Source organism: Oncorhynchus mykiss, chromosome 11 (assembly GCF_013265735.2).
Source record: "Oncorhynchus mykiss isolate Arlee chromosome 11, USDA_OmykA_1.1, whole genome shotgun sequence".
In the NCBI taxonomy this organism is placed as follows: domain Eukaryota; kingdom Metazoa; phylum Chordata; class Actinopteri; order Salmoniformes; family Salmonidae; genus Oncorhynchus; species Oncorhynchus mykiss.
The window spans coordinates 69846469-69866884 of NC_048575.1; the positions used below are offsets into that span (position 1 = coordinate 69846469).

Sequence of the window (20416 nt, forward strand, 5' to 3'; positions counted from 1 at the left end):
TAGTATCAACTAATGAATCATAGTATCAACTAATGAATCATAGCATCAACTACTGTAATGAATCGTAGTATCAACTAATGAATCATAGTATCAACTAATCTTATGGAAATGTAAGAAACTGATGAATCTTGTATCCATCCATATGAGAAAACCCTGACTGTTGTATTTGCTACCCAGACATGAGACACAGATGGTAGAGAGGTGCTCACGCCAGCACGGAGCTGATTTATTAGGAACTGCAGGACACAGTTGGTTTGGCTTTAAAAAGTCTACACTCAGCACTCTAATGTACAACAAGAGATCATCCCACTTTCTTTTCAATCCTCCTTTCACTTCCTTCTTATCCTCCCTCTCCTCACTTCCCACCCTCCACCACTAGCCAAGTACAGTGTGTGTGTAATAATAACAATAATAATATTGAAGAGCTTATATTTGTCCTATTTCACACGTATATTAATACGCATGTGTGAATTGGAAATGTGGTTTTATGCATATCCCAACTCCCCCTGAGACACCCTCGGAGAGTGGGGTCACGGCCAGGGACAGAAAGGCTAGTGACCTTTCGGTTACTGGCCCAACGCTCTAACCACTAGGCTACCTGCCACCCCCCTGTGTGTGGGTGAATCATAAAGGAACAGATCACGAGACTAAAAAACTTGTAAAACATTTCTGTGCACGTCATCTGGGAGAACAGGCTAACAAGGAGGCACTTCCGATTCCGAAATAATTTCAGAATAATGTGTTAGGACACTTGTTTAATGTAATGAACTATTTATTGTCCAGTAAAATTAACATATATCAAATTCTAAAACCAAAGCTGTTCTTCCCTTTTGTTTGGGCGTGTTGGAAGGGTTGCCTTAGTGTGGTCCCTTCACCAAGGACACTACCAGAGCCAAGGCATCTCACTAGTTTAACACGGCGTCCTCTCTTTGTCTCCTTTCCTTCATCTGAACTGGACTGGTTAAAGCTTATTCCCTGTAGGCATTGGCCATATTTCTGCCAGGAATCCTAACCTTTCCTTTATGATCAGTGCAGACAAAGGAAAGAAGATGAGAGAAATGCCCCCATTGAAACGATTGAGATACACCCATGGTCATGATGGCAACACAAACATAAAACAGCACCAGCTCATTGTATATGACAAAGGGTATATCACAGTAATATTTATTTAATGTCAGAGGTAAAACAACATATTTACTGTTAAAACATCTTAATTGGTGTATAAATGGTTCACTACTGGTTTGAAAAGACATCTCATTTTGCTCAAGGTCAACAGGATGCCTGTGGTGGGGTATTAGCATGAGGGCTATGCAGGTGTGAGGATACTACACCTGTCTGGTCTCACACACTTGTCCATGGTGTGAAAACACACTTGTTTGATTGTTACTTAGGTGTAACATAGCTGCAGATTCAATTAGTGATTGAATAAAGACCAAGCCATCCTCCAAAATCAATATGGCAACAATGACAGGCACACAACTGAACTATGTCTTTGGCCTGAGGGTATACAAGGCAATATGCACATTGTTTCTTGAGGTTGGTGATGTTGTTGGTTGCATGCATATAAGTGATTAGATTAGTGGGGGTGGGGGGAGAGAGAGAGAGAGAGAGAGAGAGAGAGAGAGAGAGAGAGAGAGAAATAGATGAACAAATACAGAGTGCATTTGAGTGTGAATTAGTATTTATGCAAGGAATAAAAAATAAAAAAGCTACAACATTTCAACAAAGACCCCATCTTGTATTCCCTGTGGTGGTCTTTCTTAGACAGTGGATCCCCTGAATTAGATCGTTTTTTTCTTATTCATCAACAACCTCAGTGGCTCTTCTCTACTCCAGCAATCATGAGGGTAAGTGAAATGTCTGAGCATCGTTCTCAAAACTTCTTTGCATCATTGAACGTCCCTCTAATCATTTCCCATGGGTCGGTCTCTCAGGCCCCGGGTCATGGTCAGCATTTCCCCTAGGCTGACCGTGGGAGGGGTGCCTCCGGATGACTGACAGCTGGTCAGGCCGGGTGTAAACCAACCAGCAAGGAGGAGATCCTACAGGCTCCTCCTCTGTCTGTGTGGCGCCACACAGGGCCCTGGCCACTAGGGGGCAGAGTTTGACATGGAGTCCACCGAGTTCACACTGCAGGAAGACAAGCGGCTGTTGGCAATGGACACCTCGGGGTGCTGGAGGGAGAGAGAAACAAGAAGGGCCTTCTACGCCATCAAAAGGAACATACAATTTGACATACCAATTAGGATCTGGCTAAAAATACTTGAATCAGTTGTACAACCAACCAAGAATTCACAAAATGGGACAAACACCAAATTGAGACTGCATGCAGAAATCTGCAAAAATATCCTCTGTGTACAACATAAAACACCAAATAATGCATGCAGAACAGAATTCGGCATATACCCGCAAATGATCAAAATCAAGAAAAGAGCCGTTAAATTCTACAACCTCCTAAAAGGAAGCGATTCCCAAACCTTCCATAACAAAACCATCACCTACAGAGAGTTGAACCTGGAGAAGAGTCCCTTAATTATGTTGGTCTTGTGGCTCTGTTCACAAACACAAACAGACGCCACAGAGCCCCAGGACAGAAACACAATTCGATCCAACCAAATTATGAGAAAACAAAAAGATAATTACTTGACACATTCGAAAGAATTAACAAAAAAAACAGAGCAAACTAGAATGCTATTTGGCCCTGAACAGAGAGTGCATAGTGGCAGAATTCCTGACCACTGTGACTGACACAAAATTAAGGAAAGCTTTGACTATGTACAGACTCTGTGAGCATAGCCTTGCTATTGAAAATGGCCTCCGTAGGCAGACCTGGCACTCAAGAGAAGACAGTCTATGTGCACACTGCCTACAAAATAAGGTGGAAACTGAGCTGCACTTCCTAATCTCCTGCCAAATGTATGACCATACTAGACCATACATATTTCCCTCAGATTACACAGACCCACAAAGAACTTGAAAACAAATCCAATTTTGATAAACTCCAGTATCTATTGGGTGAAACACCACAGTGTGCCATCACAGCAGCAAGATTTGTGACCTATTGCCACAAGAAAAGAGCAACCAGTGAAGAACAAACACCATTGTAAATACAACCCATATTTATAGTGAGAGAGAGAGGGGGAGTGAGAGAGAGGGGGAGTGAGAGAGGGGGGGGGGCGAGAGAGAGGGGGAGTGAGAGAGAGAGGGGGGGAGTGAGAGAGAGGGGGAGCGAGAGAGAGAGGGGGAGCGAGAGGGGGAGCGAGAGAGAGGGGGGGCGAGAGAGAGGGGGGGAGTGAGAGAGAGATGGGTGAGCGAGAAAGAGAGGGGGGAGCGAGAGAGAGAGAGCGAGAGAGAGAGAGAGGGGGGTAAGAGAGGGGGGGAGCGAGAGCGAGAGGGGTGAGCGAGAAAGAGAGGGAGGGAGCGAGAGAGAGAGGGAGGGAGCGAAAGAGAGGGGGAGCGAGAGAGAGGGGGAGCGAGAGAGAGAGGGAGAGCGAGAGAGAGAGGGGGAGCGAGAGAGAGAGGGGGGAGCGAGAGAGAGGGGGGGCGAGAGAGAGAGGGGGAGCGAGAGAGAGATGGGTGAGCGAGAGAGAGAGAGCGAGAGAGAGAGAGGGGGAGCGAGAGCGAGAGGGGGAGCGAGAGAGAGAGGGGGGAGCGAGAGAGAGAGGGGGGAGCGAGAGAGAAAGGGGGGAGCGAGAGAGAAAGGGGGGAGCGAGAGAGAAAGGGGGGAGCGAGAGAGATAGGGGGGGAGCGAGAGAGAGTAACTGTGCAGTGGGAACAGTGTGTGTGGATGTAACTGTGCAGTCGGAACAGTGTGTGTGGATGTAACTGTGCAGTCGGAACAGTGTGTGTGGATGTAACTGTGCAGTCGGAACAGTGTGTGTGGATGTAACTGTGCAGTGGGAACAGTGTGTGTGGATGTAACTGTGCAGTCGGAACAGTGTGTGTGGATGTAACTGTGCAGTGGGAACAGTGTGTGTGGATGTAACTGTGCAGTGGGAACAGTGTGTGTGGATGTAACTGTGCAGTCGGAACAGTGTGTGTGGATGTAACTGTGCAGTCGGAACAGTGTGTGTGGATGTAACTGTGCAGTGGGAACAGTGTGTGTGGATGTAACTGTGCAGTGGGAACAGTGTGTGTGGATGTAACTGTGCAGTGGGAACAGTGTGTGTGGATGTAACTGTGCAGTGGGAACAGTGTGTGTGGATGTAACTGTGCAGTGGGAACAGTGTGTGTGGATGTAACTGTGCAGTGGGAACAGTGTGAGACAGAGTATTGGTATATGTGTGTAAGTATGTACCGATCCTGTGTGTGTGCCCTCACATGTCTCCTGAAGATCCTGTCCAGCAGGCTGCGTCGGGGAGGCTCGGGGGGGGTGTTCCAGTCCAGATCTGGGGGTCTGGTCCCCTGGGGCCCAAACACGTTCAGATCACTGAAACACTCTGTATCTATCATCTATACAGAGGGAGAGAGAACGAGGGGGAGAGGGGTTCAGTATATTAGAGTTAGTGTAAGGACAGTACATCAAAACCACCAATAATTCAGTCTTTCAGGTTACGTTGCAGACTACCTCTGAGAAGAAACCAGAGGAGAGGGACAGACGTCTCAGTTAGTTCACCCACCTCGTGCTGCCATGGGATGGACACGCAGCCTGTAGAGAATTTGAAGTAGAAGTCGTTGTCGGTTTGGTCCAGATTTACTCCCTTGACTGTAGAGAACTGCTCAATGTCCAACACATCCTTACAGTACACCGCCCGGGGCTGATAGAGAGAAGAGAGGAATGGAGGAAGAGAGGGAATATGTATGGAGGAAAGGAGGGAGGGAGAAGGGAGGGAGGGAGAAAAGAGGGAATATGTATGGAGGGAAGGAGGGAGGGAGAAGAGAGGGAGGGAGAAGATAGGGAATATGTATGGAGGGAAGGAGGGAGGGAGAAGAGAGGGAGGGAGAAGATAGGGAATATGTATGGAGGGGAGGGAGGGAGAAGAGAGGGAATATGTATGGAGGGAAGAAGGGAGGGAGAAGAGAGGGAGGGAGAAGATAGGGAATATGTATGGAGGGAAGGAGGGAGGGAGAAGAGAGGGAGGGAGAAGATAGGGAATATGTATGGAGGGGAGGGAGGGAGAAGAGAGGGAATATGTATGGAGGGAAGAAGGGAGGGAGAAGAGAGGGAGGGAGAAGATAGGGAATATGTATGGAGGGAAGGAGGGAGGGTGAAGGGAGGGAGGGAGGGAGAAGAGAGGGAATATGTATGGAGGGAAGGAGGGAGGGAGAAGAGAGGGAGGGAGAAGATAGGGAATATGTATGGAGGGGAGGGAGGGAGAAGAGAGGGAATATGTATGGAGGGAAGAAGGGAGGGAGAAGAGAGGGAGGGAGAAGATAGGGAATATGTATGGAGGGAAGAAGGGAGGGAGAAGAGAGGGAGGGAGAAGATAGGGAATATGTATGGAGGGAAGGAGGGAGGGAGAAGAGAGGGAGGGAGAAGATAGGGAATATGTATGGAGGGAAGAAGGGAAGGAGAAGAGAGGGAGGGAGAAGATAGGGAATATGTATGGAGGGAAGGAGGGAGGGAGAAGAGAGGGAGGGAGAAGATAGGGAATATGTATGGAGGGAAGGAGGGAGGGAGAAGAGAGGGAGGGAGAAGATAGGGAATATGTATGGAGGGAAGGAGGGAGGGAGAAGAGAGGGAGGGAGAAGATAGGGAATATGTATGGAGGGGAGGGAGGGAGAAGAGAGGGAATATGTATGGAGGGAAGAAGGGAGGGAGAAGAGAGGGAGGGAGAAGATAGGGAATATGTATGGAGGGAAGGAGGGAGGGAGAAGAGAGGGAGGGAGAAGATAGGGAATATGTATGGAGGGGAGGGAGGGAGAAGAGAGGGAATATGTATGGAGGGAAGAAGGGAGGGAGAAGAGAGGGAGGGAGAAGATAGGGAATATGTATGGAGGGAAGGAGGGAGGGTGAAGGGAGGGAGGGAGGGAGAAGAGAGGGAATATGTATGGAGGGAAGGAGGGAGGGAGAAGAGAGGGAGGGAGAAGATAGGGAATATGTATGGAGGGGAGGGAGGGAGAAGAGAGGGAATATGTATGGAGGGAAGAAGGGAGGGAGAAGAGAGGGAGGGAGAAGATAGGGAATATGTATGGAGGGAAGGAGGGAGGGAGAAGAGAGGGAGGGAGAAGATAGGGAATATGTATGGAGGGGAGGGAGGGAGAAGAGAGGGAATATGTATGGAGGGAAGAAGGGAGGGAGAAGAGAGGGAGGGAGAAGATAGGGAATATGTATGGAGGGAAGGAGGGAGGGTGAAGGGAGGGAGGGAGGGAGAAGAGAGGGAATATGTATGGAGGGAAGGAGGGAGGGAGAAGAGAGGGAGGGAGAAGATAGGGAATATGTATGGAGGGGAGGGAGGGAGAAGAGAGGGAATATGTATGGAGGGAAGAAGGGAGGGAGAAGAGAGGGAGGGAGAAGATAGGGAATATGTATGGAGGGAAGGAGGGAGAAGAGAGGGAATATGTATGGAGGGGAGGGAGGGAGAAGAGAGGGAGGGAGAAGATAGGGAATATGTATGGAGGGAAGGTGGGAAGGAGAAGAGAGGGAATATGTATGGAAGGGAGGGAGGGAGGGAGAAGTAGAGGTAATCAACCCTGTTCCAATTCACATATTCATCAAGTCATGAATGTAACTGATTGAAACGGTTGGTTGGTTATATATTGAACATTTCCTGTTCTTGTGTTTCTACTGCTGAAGCAAGACCAGAGATACAATCCTCCTCCTCCTCTTCTACTTACGTCCGGTACGAAGGAGGGCTCCTGGATGCCTGCCTCCAGCCTTTTAAAGTTGATGTTCCTGAAGAAACAGTGAGCCTTCACCCCTGATGACCCCTCTGCTGTACAGCCCAGTCTCTGCTTAGGATCTTTGGTCAACAGCTGGGGAGGGAGAGAGGGAGAGAGGGAGAGGGAGAGAGAGAGAGAGAGATTCACATATTCATCAAGTCATGAATGTAACTGATTGAAACAGAGAGAGAGAGAGAGAGAGAGAGAGAGAGAGAGAGAGAGAGAGAGAGAGAGAGAGAGAGAGAGAAGTAGAAACGATGATGCAATGTACAGTTGCTTATTTTTAAATATAATGGGATCAGCTACTCAGGGTGATTACCCGATATAGTCTGAGGTTCCTGACGACACTCTAACTAGGCCTCCGTCTGAGGTTCCTGACAACACACTAACTAGGCCTCCGTCTGAGGTTCCTTACGACACACTAACTAGGCCTCCGTCTGAGGTTCCTGACGACACACTAACTAGGCCTTAGTCTTATCCATCAATCAATGTGCTCTCACCACCCTACAGATGGCCTTGGTGTCTTCTGTAAACTTGTCGCTGTACTCCTCCTCTTCCTCTTGCACCCTCTTCTCCACCTCCTCCCGCTTCACTCGTTCTTTGCGTGCGCGGAAGGGTGAGCGTCCAGCGGTCATCTCGTAGATGAGACATCCCAGCCCCCACCAGTCTGGACTCATCCCATAGCGCTCGTTGTTGATCACCTCCGGAGCTACACACACACAGCACAGTACAACACCAGATTGTCCCAATGCCATGTTCTCATCATGCAGGTTTGATGATATCTTCTTTGTATGGTAAAAGGTATAAATTGATAATGTATTACTATAATGTAAGGTTTTTGTTCAATGATTTTATAGATGTATAATAAATGTATTGTAATAGCATATGGAGGTGTCTCACCCATGTAACCCACTGTTCCCACTCTGCCTCGAATGGGGTCCCCTTCAGCCACTTTGATGGCCAGGCCCAGATCTGAGATCCGGATGTGTCCTACATACAGCATAGGGGAAGAGGTCAGGGGTCAAAGATCAGTCATATTTAGCAGAGAGCCTCTCTGAGTTCAGCCATTATCCCAGTAATTACTGTATGCTATTGTACAGTAGGAAGAAGGTTAACTCACCATTATCATCTAATAAAATATTCTCTGGTTTTAAATCCCTGAGAAAAAGTTCAAAAACCACAGTTAGTTTGGTGCATTTGACATTGGGACTAAACCCAATACATCATGTGTTGACATCACGTGATCTCTGGAGACATTGGTATAGCGAATGACAATCAGAAGAACAGACAGTTAATTAGGGTATAGGTGGAAGTAGATAGAAATGGGTTGCCCCCAACTGATCTGAAATATATTGCAATCTGGAGCTAGATCTGTGTTTAAGGGCACCTTCTATTCTGTGAGTGTAGGTGCTATGATAAAAAGCTGTCACCTGTAGACGATGGATTCCTGGTGTAGGTGGTCAAGGCCGCAGCAGATCTGGGCAGCATAGAACTGGACCCTGTCCTTCTCAAAGCCTGGAGTCCCCATGCTATAGATGTGGAACTTCAGATCTCCTCCATTCATTAAGGTCAACACTAGACACAGAGCGTCTTTGGTCTCATAGGCATACGCTAAACTCACCTAGAGAGAGGGGGCAAAGACACAGGGGCAGAGATCAGACAGAGAGACACAGAGAGACAGAGCGAGAGAATAAAGTGAAAGTGTATTGTGTATGGTCATTTATCCTAATAAATAACAGGACTCACAACAAATCTGCTGTTGACCTTCTCTAGTATTTGTTTCTCATTGAGGGCCATGGACTCTCCTTTCCTCTTCTTAATCCTCTTCTTCTCTAACTTCTTACAGGCATACATCTTCCCTGTGGCTCGCACCTGGCACGCACACACCTGATAGAACGCACACAGTATTATACCATGGGCCAGTTAATCTCACAATCACAATTTTCTAATAATTCTCCTAAGAGGAAACATTTGCCTCACCTCTCCGAATCCACCCTTCCCCAGTACTCTGTACTGTCGAAACGTATCCTTGGCTATTGGCTGCCTGAAAACACACATCGGCCATTAATGTACAGCTGAATAATAGTACACCGTATATCATGGAGCATAATAATACTAGCCTGGGTCAAGCCTGATCCTGCTTTAGCCAACTTGTTATGTTGGATGGAGAAAGTACCAGGCTAATAGTGAAAACCATTCAAATAATCTCTAAAAACATCAGACATTTATTTGATTTTGTAGGAGTTTTTAGGTAGCACTCACCTCTCCAGCATCTTCCACTGTAGGAAACGGTCAAAGTACATGCTGTTCTGATAGTCCAAGAAGGGAGCTCCTCTCAGGTAGTGATGGAGAGCTCTGAGAGCACAGACAACAAGAGGTTACTGGTTAAAGCCCTGAGACAACAGACAGCAGCTGCAGTTAACAAGGGGCTAAGCCAGCTGGTGGTCCCTCCAGGGTGTTAGTTCTTCAGCCAACCCCTCTCTGTGTTTCTTCATTGTCAAACATTACCTTGTCCCCAGGCTCTTCCACAAGTGCATATACAGTCCTAGGAAAAGTATTATTAGGCAAGCTGTTTAATGATAAGATCATAGTTGATCAGATGTGGGGAGGGGGGGAGGGGGTAGGAACAAGCTGTTTAATAATAAGATCATAGTTGATCAGATGTGGAGGGGGGGGGGGGGGTAGGAACAAGCTGTGTAATAATAAGATCATAGTTGATCAGATGTGGGGGGGGAGGGGGTAGGAACAAGCTGTGTAATAATAAGATCATAGTTGATCAGATGTGGGGGGGGGTAGGAACAAGCTGTGTAATAATAATATCATAGTTGATCAGATGTGGGGGGGGGTAGGAACAAGCTGTGTAATAATAAGATCATAGTTGATCAGATGTGGGGGGGGAGGGGGTAGGAACAAGCTGTGTAATAATAAGATCATAGTTGATCAGATGTGGGGGGAGGGGGTAGGAACAAGCTGTGTAATAATAAGATCATAGTTGATCAGATGTGGGGGGGTAGGAACAAGCTGTGTAATAATAAGATCATAGTTGATCAGATGTGGGGGGGGAGGGGGTAGGAACAAGCTGTTTAATAATAAGATCATAGTTGATCAGATGTGGGGGGGGGGAGGGGGTAGGAACAAGCTGTGTAATAATAAGATCATAGTTGATCAGATGTGGGGGGGAGGGGGTAGGAACAAGCTGTGTAATAATAAGATCATAGTTGATCAGATGTGGGGGGGGGGGAGGGGGTAGGAACAAGCTGTGTAATAATAAGATCATAGTTGATCAGATGTGGGGGGGGGGGGGTAGGAACAAGCTGTTTAATAATAAGATCATAGTTGATCAGATGTGGGGGGGGTAGGAACAAGCTGTTTAATAATAAGATCATAGTTGATCAGATGTGGGGGGGGGTAGGAACAAGCTGTTTAATAATAAGATCATAGTTGATCAGATGTGGGGGGGGGAGGGGGTAGGAACAAGCTGTGTAATAATAAGATCATAGTTGATCAGATGTGGGGGGGGGGAGGGGGTAGGAACAAGCTGTGTAATAATAAGATCATAGTTGATCAGATGTGGGGAGGGGGGGGTAGGAACAAGCTGTTTAATAATAAGATCATAGTTGATCAGATGTGGGGGGGAGGGGGTAGGAACAAGCTGTGTAATAATAAGATCATAGTTGATCAGATGTGGGGGGGGTAGGAACAAGCTGTTTAATAATAAGATCATAGTTGATCAGATGTGGGGGGGGTAGGAACAAGCTGTTTAATAATAAGATCATAGTTGATCAGATGTGTGGGGGGGGGGGTAGGAACAAGCTGTTTAATAATAAGATCATAGTTGATCAGATGTGTGGGGGGGGGGGGGTAGGAACAAGCTGTTTAATAATAAGATCATAGTTGATCAGATGTGGGGGGGGGGGGGTAGGAACAAGCTGTTTAATAATAAGATCATAGTTGATCAGATGTGGGGGGGAGGGGGGGTAGGAACAAGCTGTTTAATAATAAGATCATAGTTGATCAGATGTGGGGGGGGGGGAGGGGGTAGGAACAAGCTGTTTAATAATAAGATCATAGTTGATCAGATGTGGGGGGGGGGGGTAGGAACAAGCTGTTTAATAATAAGATCATAGTTGATCAGATGTGGGGGGGGAGGGGGTAGGAACAAGCTGTTTAATAATAAGATCATAGTTGATCAGATGTGGGGGGGAGGGGGTAGGAACAAGCTGTTTAATAATAAGATCATAGTTGATCAGATGTGGGGGGGGAGGGGGTAGGAACAAGCTGTGTAATAATAAGATCATAGTTGATCAGATGTGGGGAGGGGGGGGGGGTAGGAACAAGCTGTTTAATAATAAGATCATAGTTGATCAGATGTGGGGGGGGGGTAGGAACAAGCTGTTTAATAATAAGATCATAGTTGATCAGATGTGGGGGGGAGGGGGTAGGAACAAGCTGTGTAATAATAAGATCATAGTTGATCAGATGTGTGGGGGGGGGTAGGAACAAGCTGTTTAATAATAAGATCATAGTTGATCAGATGTGGGGGGGGGGGGGGGTAGGAACAAGCTGTTTAATAATAAGATCATAGTTGATCAGATGTGTGGGGGGGGGGGTAGGAACAAGCTGTTTAATAATAAGATCATAGTTGATCAGATGTGGGGGGGGGGTAGGAACAAGCTGTTTAATAATAAGATCATAGTTGATCAGATGTGGGGGGGGGGTAGGTAGGAACAAGCTGTTTAATAATAAGATCATAGTTGATCAGATGTGGGGAGGGGGGGGGGTAGGAACAAGCTGTTTAATAATAAGATCATAGTTGATCAGATGTGGGGGGGGTAGGAACAAGCTGTTTAATAATAAGATCATAGTTGATCAGATGTGGGGGGGGGGGTAGGAACAAGCTGTTTAATAATAAGATCATAGTTGATCAGATGTGGGGAGGGGGGGGGGTAGGAACAAGCTGTTTAGTAATAAGATCATAGTTGATCAGATGTGGGGAGGGGGGGGGGGGTAGGAACAAGCTGTTTAATAATAAGATCATAGTTGATCAGATGTGGGGGGGGGGTAGGAACAAGCTGTTTAATAATAAGATCATAGTTGATCAGATGTGGGGGGGGAGGGGGTAGGAACAAGCTGTTTAATAATAAGATCATAGTTGATCAGATGTGGGGGTAGGTAGGAACAAGCTGTTTAATAATAAGATCATAGTTGATCAGATGTGGGGGGGGGGGGGGGTAGGAACAAGCTGTTTAATAATAAGATCATAGTTGATCAGATGTGGGGAGGGGGGGTAGGAACAAGCTGTTTAATAATAAGATCATAGTTGATCAGATGTGGGGGGGGGGGGGGGTAGGTAGGAACAAGCTGTTTAATAATAAGATCATAGTTGATCAGATGTGGGGGGGGGGGGTAGGAACAAGCTGTGTAATAATAAGATCATAGTTGATCAGATGTGGGGGGGGAGGGGGTAGGAACAAGCTGTGTAATAATAAGATCATAGTTGATCAGATGTGGGGGGGAGGGGGTAGGAACAAGCTGTGTAATAATAAGATCATAGTTGATCAGATGTGGGGGGGGGGGGTAGGAACAAGCTGTGTAATAATAAGATCATAGTTGATCAGATGTGGGGGGGGTAGGAACAAGCTGTTTAATAATAAGATCATAGTTGATCAGATGTGGGGGGGGGTAGGAACAAGCTGTTTAATAATAAGATCATAGTTGATCAGATGTGTGGGGGGGGGGGTAGGAACAAGCTGTGTAATAATAAGATCATAGTTGATCAGATGTGGGGGGGGGTAGGAACAAGCTGTGTAATAATAAGATCATAGTTGATCAGATGTGGGGGGGGGTAGGAACAAGCTGTTTAATAATAAGATCATAGTTGATCAGATGTGGGGGGGGGTAGGAACAAGCTGTTTAATAATAAGATCATAGTTGATCAGATGTAATGCGAACAAAGGAAGATTCCCTTACTTGCGACAGTCACTGAAGATCTCCTTGCAGGGGTGGAGCTCCAGGTTCTCTCTACACTGCTCAGCAAGGCTCTCTGCTGCCTCCACACACTCGGATGACTACACACACACACACACACACACACACACACACACACACACACACACACACACACACACACACACACAAACAAGTTATATTTCTCTAATAGCTGTACATCTACATTCACCAATCCTCCTTTAGACTGACAAACCTGTTTAGACAGGAACTTCCCAATAATCTGATCTCCTCTGCTTTTCCGTTTCTCATCAGGCACCAGCTCATAGTCGTCCTAAAGAACACAACATCCCATTATTAAACACTGACAGTACATATCAGACCTGGTTCAACACAACATCCCATTATTAAACATTGACAGTACAGATCAGACCTGGTTCAACACAACATCCCATTATTAAACACTGACAGTACATATCAGACCTGGTTCAACACAACATCCCATTATTAAACACTGAGAGTACATATCAGACCTGGTTCAACACAACATCCCATTATTAAACACTGACAGTACATATCAGACCTGGTTCAACACAACATCCCATTATTAAACACTGACAGTACATATCAGACCTGGTTCAACACAACATCCCATTATTAAACACTGACAGTACATATCAGACCTGGTTCAACACAACATCCCATTATTAAACACTGACAGTACAGATCAGAACTGGTTCAACACAACATCCCATTATTAAACACTGACAGTACATATCAGACCTGGTTCAACACAACATCCCATTATTAAACACTGACAGTACATATCAGACCTGGTTCAACACAACATCCCATTATTAAACACTGACAGTACATATCAGACCTGGTTCAACACAACATCCCATTATTAAACACTGAGAGTACATATCAGACCTGGTTCAACACAACATCCCATTATTAAACACTGACAGTACATATCAGACCTGGTTCAACACAACATCCCATTATTAAACACTGACAGTACATATCAGACCTGGTTCAACACAACATCCCATTATTAAACACTGACAGTACATATCAGACCTGGTTCAACACAACATCCCATTATTAAACACTGACAGTACATATCAGACCTGGTTCAACACAACATCCCATTATTAAACACTGACAGTACATATCAGACCTGGTTCAACACAACATCCCATTATTAAACACTGAGAGTACATATCAGACCTGGTTTCAAATATTATCAGTTTTCTTTTAAATACGTCATGCACTAGCAATGTATCGCATAATGCAACAAATGGAATAGTCCCAAAAGTGCAAACCAAATCCAACTGGCATGCTGGAAAAAGTAAGCTAAGCAACTGTAGCATATTGAATTAAAACAGTATACTATTTTGACCGAGGTCTGACTGGTACATAAAATAATATTCCATAATCAGGGGCAATGTATGGACTAAACCATGTTTTGAATGATAGACATTATTGTGTGGCTATCATTGTTGTGCAAACATGCAACTAGACAGTTAGGACTGCCTTTACTTGAAAATGATCAGTCATTATCTATACCCTTAGTAGCTCAGATATAGGAGAGGAAGAAGTGTATTGTTTGTGTAGTGTGACAAGGTGAAAACTGTACTTTGTTACGAGTGCTAATTATGCATTTAATTGTTAAATGCAATTGATTTGTTTAATGTAAAGGGAGATCCCTAGTCAGTGGTACTGAATGCATTCAACTGAAATGTGTCTACCGCATTTAACCCAACCCCTCTGAATCAAACATGTGCTTTGTGCACAGCACACATTCTTGATTTGATGTCTTCTAAGCCCATACGGCTGGGCACCAACGGTTGTAAAGGTGTATACAGATGGAGAAATGGGGGGGGGGGGGGTCATTTATTGGGTAAAACACCCATAAATAATTGTTTTAGCACTATTCAGAGTTTCTAACCTACTGCGTGCAACATGGTTCAATGTGCCAGTAAATCAGCACAATTTTCTAATTGTCGCCGTCTTGGAGCTAGAATCAGGATCATGTAAACTGAGCTAATGCCCATACAAAAAAAGAGTAACAGAGAGCAATGTACAACACGGCGATCTGAACAAACAAGGCATTGGTAGTAAGTACATGGGGACCGCCATCTTTATGCCCCAATCAATCATATATCAGCCACGAGTGTGAGAGTATTGAGTGTGGTTCAGCATTGCTAGGGCTGGAGGATAGTCTAGAGGTGAGTAGGTCAGCTGACCTGGGCATTGCTAGGGCCGGGGGATAGTCTCGAGGTGAGTAGGTCAGCTGACCTGGGCATTGCTAGGACCGGGGGATAGTCTCAAGGTGAGTAGGTCAGCTGACCTGGGTATTGCTAGGACCGGGGGATAGTCTCAAGGTGAGTAGGTCAGCTGACCTGGGTATTGCTAGGACCGGGGGATAGTCTCAAGGTGAGTAGGTCAGCTGACCTGGGCATTGCTAGGACCGGGGGATAGTCTCAAGGTGAGTAGGTCAGCTGACCTGGGTATTGCTAGGACCGGGGGATAGTCTCAAGGTGAGTAGGTCAGCTGACCTGGGTATTGCTAGGACCGGGGGATAGTCTCAAGGTGAGTAGGTCAGCTGACCTGGGTATTGCTAGGACCGGGGGATAGTCTCAAGGTGAGTAGGTCAGCTGTTCTGGGTATTGCTAGGACCGGGGGATAGTCTCAAGGTGAGTAGGTCAGCTGTTCTGGGTATTGCTAGGACCGGGGGATAGTCTCAAGGTGAGTAGGTCAGCTGTTCTGGGTATTGCTAGGACCGGGGGATAGTCTAGAGGTGAGTAGGTCAGCTGACCTGGGCATTGCTAGGGCCGGGGGATAGTCTCAAGGTGAGTAGGTCAGCTGTTCTGGGCATCAGTGATAATCCTTCACTCCCTGATCACTCTCTCCTCTCAATCCCCATTACGCAAGACTCTCCACTAGCCCACCTGCCCTGAAACACACACACACACACACACACACACACACACACATCTTTAACCCACAATCTGTTATTAACAGACACTCTCTATACTCCATATGTAATCCTGCGTTGCCTGGCAACCACATAGTCAACACGGCAGGATTCCATGAGGTCCTGGAGTGTCACAGTGTGTCAGACCAGCATCACCAGCTTTCCAACACACACACACACACACACACACACACACGTCTAGAGTTTCTCTCCTGACCCGGGCTGTGGCACACTCTAGAGTGATCTATTCTGCTCTGAGACACAGACAGAGAGAAACAGAGAGAGCGAAACAGAGAGAGAGAGAGAAATAGAGAGAGAGAAACAGAGAGAGAGAAACAGAAAGAGAGAAACAGAGAGAGAAAGAGAGAGAGAAACAGAGCCAGAGAGAGAAACAGAGAGAGAGAAACAGAGAGAGAGAAAGAAACAGAGAGAGAGATAAACAGAGCCAGAGAAAGAAACAGAGAGAGAGAAACAGAGGGAGAGAAACAGAGGGAGAGAAACAGAGGGAGAGAAACAGAGGGAGAGAAACAGAGCCAGAGAAAGAAACAGAGATAGAAACAGAGAGAGAGAAACAGAGAGAGCGAAACAGAGAGAGAGAGAGAAAGAGAGAGAGAAACAGAGCCAGAGAGAGAAACAGAGAGAGAGAAACAGAGAGAGAAAGAGAGAGAGAAACAGAGCCAGAGAGAGAAACAGAGAGAGAGAAACAGAGAGAGAGAAAGAAACAGAGAGAGAGATAAACAGAGCCAGAGAGAGATAAACAGAGCCAGAGAAAGAAACAGAGAGAGAGAAACAGAGGGAGAGAAACAGAGGGAGAGAAACAGAGGGAGAGAAACAGAGCCAGAGAAAGAAACAGAGATAGAAACAGAGATAGAAACAGAGAGAAACAGGGCCATAGAAGAGAGAGAAACAGAGCCATAGAAAGAAAGAGACAGAAACAGAGCCATATAAAGAAAGAGGGAGAAACAGAGAGAGTAACAGAGCCATAGAAAGAAAGAGAGAAAGATAAATAAACAGAGCCATAGAAAGAAAGAGAAAGTAACAGAGCCATAGAAAGAAATAGAGAAAGATAAATAAACAGAGCCATAGAAAGAAAGAGAAAGAAACAGAGCCATAGAAAGAAAGAGAAAGAAACAGAGCCATAGAAAGAGTGTGTGTGTGTGTGTGTGTGTGTGTGTGTGTGTGTGTGTGTGTGTGTGTGTGTGTGTATATAAGGGTGTATTCACAAGTCTGCCAAAAAGCCAAGGGGGCGTCTCCGTTTCCCTTCAGCTAACCCCTAGGGGTAACAATTGGGAAGCTCATTCTGTGTAGTTGTGTGTGTGTGTGTGTGTGTGTCAACGCATACAGACTTTGGCCAACAATAGCCAATCATAATTCGCCAGCAATCACACATACCCCCCTCCCTCTGCACTGACGTCAGAGGAACCACAGGGACCCCAGGCACATTCCTTCCTTCCTTCCTTTGCTCTCTCCCTCTCTCTCTTGTCCTAGCTTATACAATATAGTATCTGTTTCTCCTTCACAAAAAAACGACCCCACAAGAGTTTTTGGGTGATGGAATCTAGATTTCTGATTCCATCATCTCTTCTTTCTCATAACATTGTGTTTTACCCTCAGATCTAGTGTGTGCGACTACAAATGGATGTATTTTGTGTGTGCGAGGGTAATTTCCCTCTGAGCGCATGACGGTCCTTTTTAGGTTGGTGGGAAGGGGGGTCTGACCAGAAACAATCTCATCCAGTCACATGATAATGGGGAGGCTGCGGGCCACTGTTGATATTGGGTTTGATGGTTTCTTCTCTACAATGTAAAACCTGTCATCTGGAACACGGTGTCACTGAGTAAAGGGGAGGCTGTTAGTATAATCCCTTCTCAATTTCATTATCTTCTCTCAGTCAACTGAACATGATCAGTCATTTTTGAGATAGTGTTTAATCCAAGTGTGTGTGTTTACCATGGCGTCCAGTAGGTGGATGCATCGTAGCAATTCAGGTCTGGTCTCACAGTACAGGCGGAACAGCAGTCTGCCGATAGGCTGCTTCTCACACAGGCTTATGTAGTCCCGATCTGCCAGAAACAAACAAACAAACCACACACACATTTGGATAGACCTAGGCACGTTTACAAACACTTACAACACACCAGCAAAGTGGCACACAAGTATTACTTGCAAAAACACACACACAGTAATGTACCGATGCTGTTGCCCAGCTCAGCGCATTGGCTGATGTGGGGGAAGCGAAGGATCTCCTTCCATTTCTTACTCCTCCCCTTCCGCTTCCCACCTCCACCTGCAGAGAGAGAGAAAACAAGGGATGAGGGGGACGATCAACTACAACACCAACAACTGAGGTTCTGTGCTCACACACACACACACACACCAACAACTGATATGTTCTATGCTGAGGCGCACACACGCACGCACGCAAAGAGAGAAAGAGATGGAGAGCTCTGCAACTGACAAATGAGTGCAGATCAGGGCTCTGAATGAACTCATAGCCATTGTGTTTATGTATCATTTATACATTATGTCTCACTTCCTCTCCAAATCCCTTCTCTCCCTTTCCTTTTCGTCCTCTGTGTAATGTGCCGGGGAATGTGGCCCCCCCGAGGCAGAACAGTGTGCGTGTGTTTAACAGGGAATCCATCCCAGTCAGACAGATTCCTGTCAGAACATAGAGCTTGGCCAAAGCAGATTCCATCACTAAATAACCCTGAATATGCTTCCAGCAGAGGGCTCTCACACATACGCATCAATATCATATGATTAACCATGTTTGCTACTGAAATGGTGCTAATGTTCGCTAGGTTTGCCCTTCCCTGTCTCACACTCACATTGTGTAGGATAGTCTGGTATGAGAGTGATGGAGAGAGATGGAGAGCGAGAGCGAGGTAGAGGAGAGAGCGAGGGCTACAGACAGATGGACATCTTTAATCAATAATCCAGGAACGCTCCAACAAGTATGTAATGTGTTAACCACTCACTGTGTGTAAACGCTTTAGCATCTTTCCTCTTTACTTACCCCCCCAAACTCTTTCTTGCACACTGACTGCTGCCACAGACCCTCCCCTCAGGCATCAGTCTAACCTAGGTTACACAACAGGCCTCCCTCCTCCCCTCAGACCTCATTCTAAACTGGGTTACACAACAGGCCTCCCTCCTCCCCTCAGACGTCAGTCTAAACTGGGTTACACAATGGGCCTCCCTCCTCCCCTCAGACCTCAGTCTAAACTGGGTTACACAACAGGCCTCCCTCCTCCCCTCAGACCTCATTCTAAACTGGGTTACACAACAGGCCTCCCTCCTCCCCTCAGACGTCAGTCTAAACTGGGTTACACAATGGGCCTCCCTCCTCCCCTCAGACCGCAGTCTAAACTGGGTTACACAGTGGGCCTCCCTCCCCTCAGACCTCAGTCTAAACTGGGTTACACAATGGGCCTCCCTCCCCTCAGACCTCAGTCTAAACTGGGTTACACAATGGGCCTCCCTCCTCTCCTCAGACCACAGTCCAAACTGGGTTACACAATGGGCCTCCCTCCTCTCCTCAGACCTCAGTCTAAACTGGCTTACACAATGGGCCTCCCTCCTCCCCTCAGACCTCAGTCTAAACTGGGTTACACAACAGGCCTCCTTCCTCCCCTCCTTCACCTCACTGAACTGACATGGACTTGACAGGTGAAAACTATGTAGTGGAACCCTTGCAGAGGTAAGCCTTTCAGGCAACACATGCCCTGACCAGGAAAAACAGACTAGGACCCAGAGATGTTCCTGGTTGGGTCACATGGAATATAATGGAAATGTAACTCCAACAAGTCAACAGTTGTAACTAGTGAATTATTAACCCTGACCTTAAACATCCTAAAATAACTATTGGGCCTAAGCAACAGTAACTATGACATTCTTACCACAGCCCACTTCCCTAGCTACGTTCACACAACTTCTCAGAGAACAGAAGTACAACTTCAAATGGGGGAAAGTAATGAATAAGTGACAGACAGGTGAGACGCAGTCAGGCTTCTCAGAAGGCTAGGCTGGTTAGAGCAAGAGACTATGGTGGACATCATATCATAGATGGTAAACATGTGGTCTACGAGGCTCATAATGGAATGAGGCCCATCAAATAGAGAATTACAACATATCTAATTCTCTCTCCTTCTCCACAGTGTTTTCTCATTCATTCCCTTCATGGATTTACAATGAATAAACAGGTGTAAGAAAGATGGTGTAAATAGCTTGGTCCTCCACCCTGTCTTTCAATGCAACACGATGCTGTTGTTACACTGTAACACCACTGTAAGAGCAGAATCAACAACCTCTGCATAATCCAAACAGTTGCTTTGCGAGATGTTAAAGTTCACAGTTGGCCATTGTTATGTAAATGCAGGGTTAAAAGTACCAGTGGCCTGGCTTTGGCCCCAGGTGAGAGAAGGTCCACCGAAGCCATGACCCAGTCAGACGACAGGGGTGTCGGCCTGCGTAGGTGGAAACATAAAAGTCTGATCCTTTTGGGTAAAAACACTAGGGTAAATTGGGTAAAACACTAGGGTAAATCCTGTATGGATGTACTTGACCACAATACTCCTCCTTCCCTCTGCATCTACCGTACCAGTGGTGGGCAAACGTTTTGGCTCCTTTTCGAAATTCAAAGGGCGGCCGCACAGATGTTT

General features: G+C 46.3%; 1 protein-coding gene across 2 annotated transcripts in view; it reads right to left on the reverse strand.

Annotated features, from left to right (window-relative positions):
• Positions 1-754: 754 nt before the first annotated feature.
• Positions 755-20416, reverse strand: part of LOC110536318 (G protein-coupled receptor kinase 5) — a 44860-nt gene continuing 25198 nt past the window's right edge. Inside the window, exons 2-16 of one of the 2 annotated variants that reach the window (XM_036936235.1) lie at positions 17944-18039; positions 17703-17815; positions 13025-13102; positions 12793-12890; positions 9085-9177; positions 8803-8866; positions 8569-8709; positions 8253-8443; positions 7943-7980; positions 7723-7812; positions 7323-7531; positions 6778-6915; positions 4620-4757; positions 4298-4452; positions 755-2174 (exon numbers count right to left, since the gene is read on the reverse strand). In XM_036936235.1, the coding sequence (XP_036792130.1) occupies positions 2126-2174; positions 4298-4452; positions 4620-4757; positions 6778-6915; positions 7323-7531; positions 7723-7812; positions 7943-7980; positions 8253-8443; positions 8569-8709; positions 8803-8866; positions 9085-9177; positions 12793-12890; positions 13025-13102; positions 17703-17815; positions 17944-18039 (1691 nt within the window). In that variant the 3' untranslated portion in view covers positions 755-2125. The remainder of the gene's footprint in view (positions 2175-4297; positions 4453-4619; positions 4758-6777; positions 6916-7322; positions 7532-7722; positions 7813-7942; positions 7981-8252; positions 8444-8568; positions 8710-8802; positions 8867-9084; positions 9178-12792; positions 12891-13024; positions 13103-17702; positions 17816-17943; positions 18040-20416) is intronic. The other variant, XM_036936234.1, reaches the window with a different exon arrangement.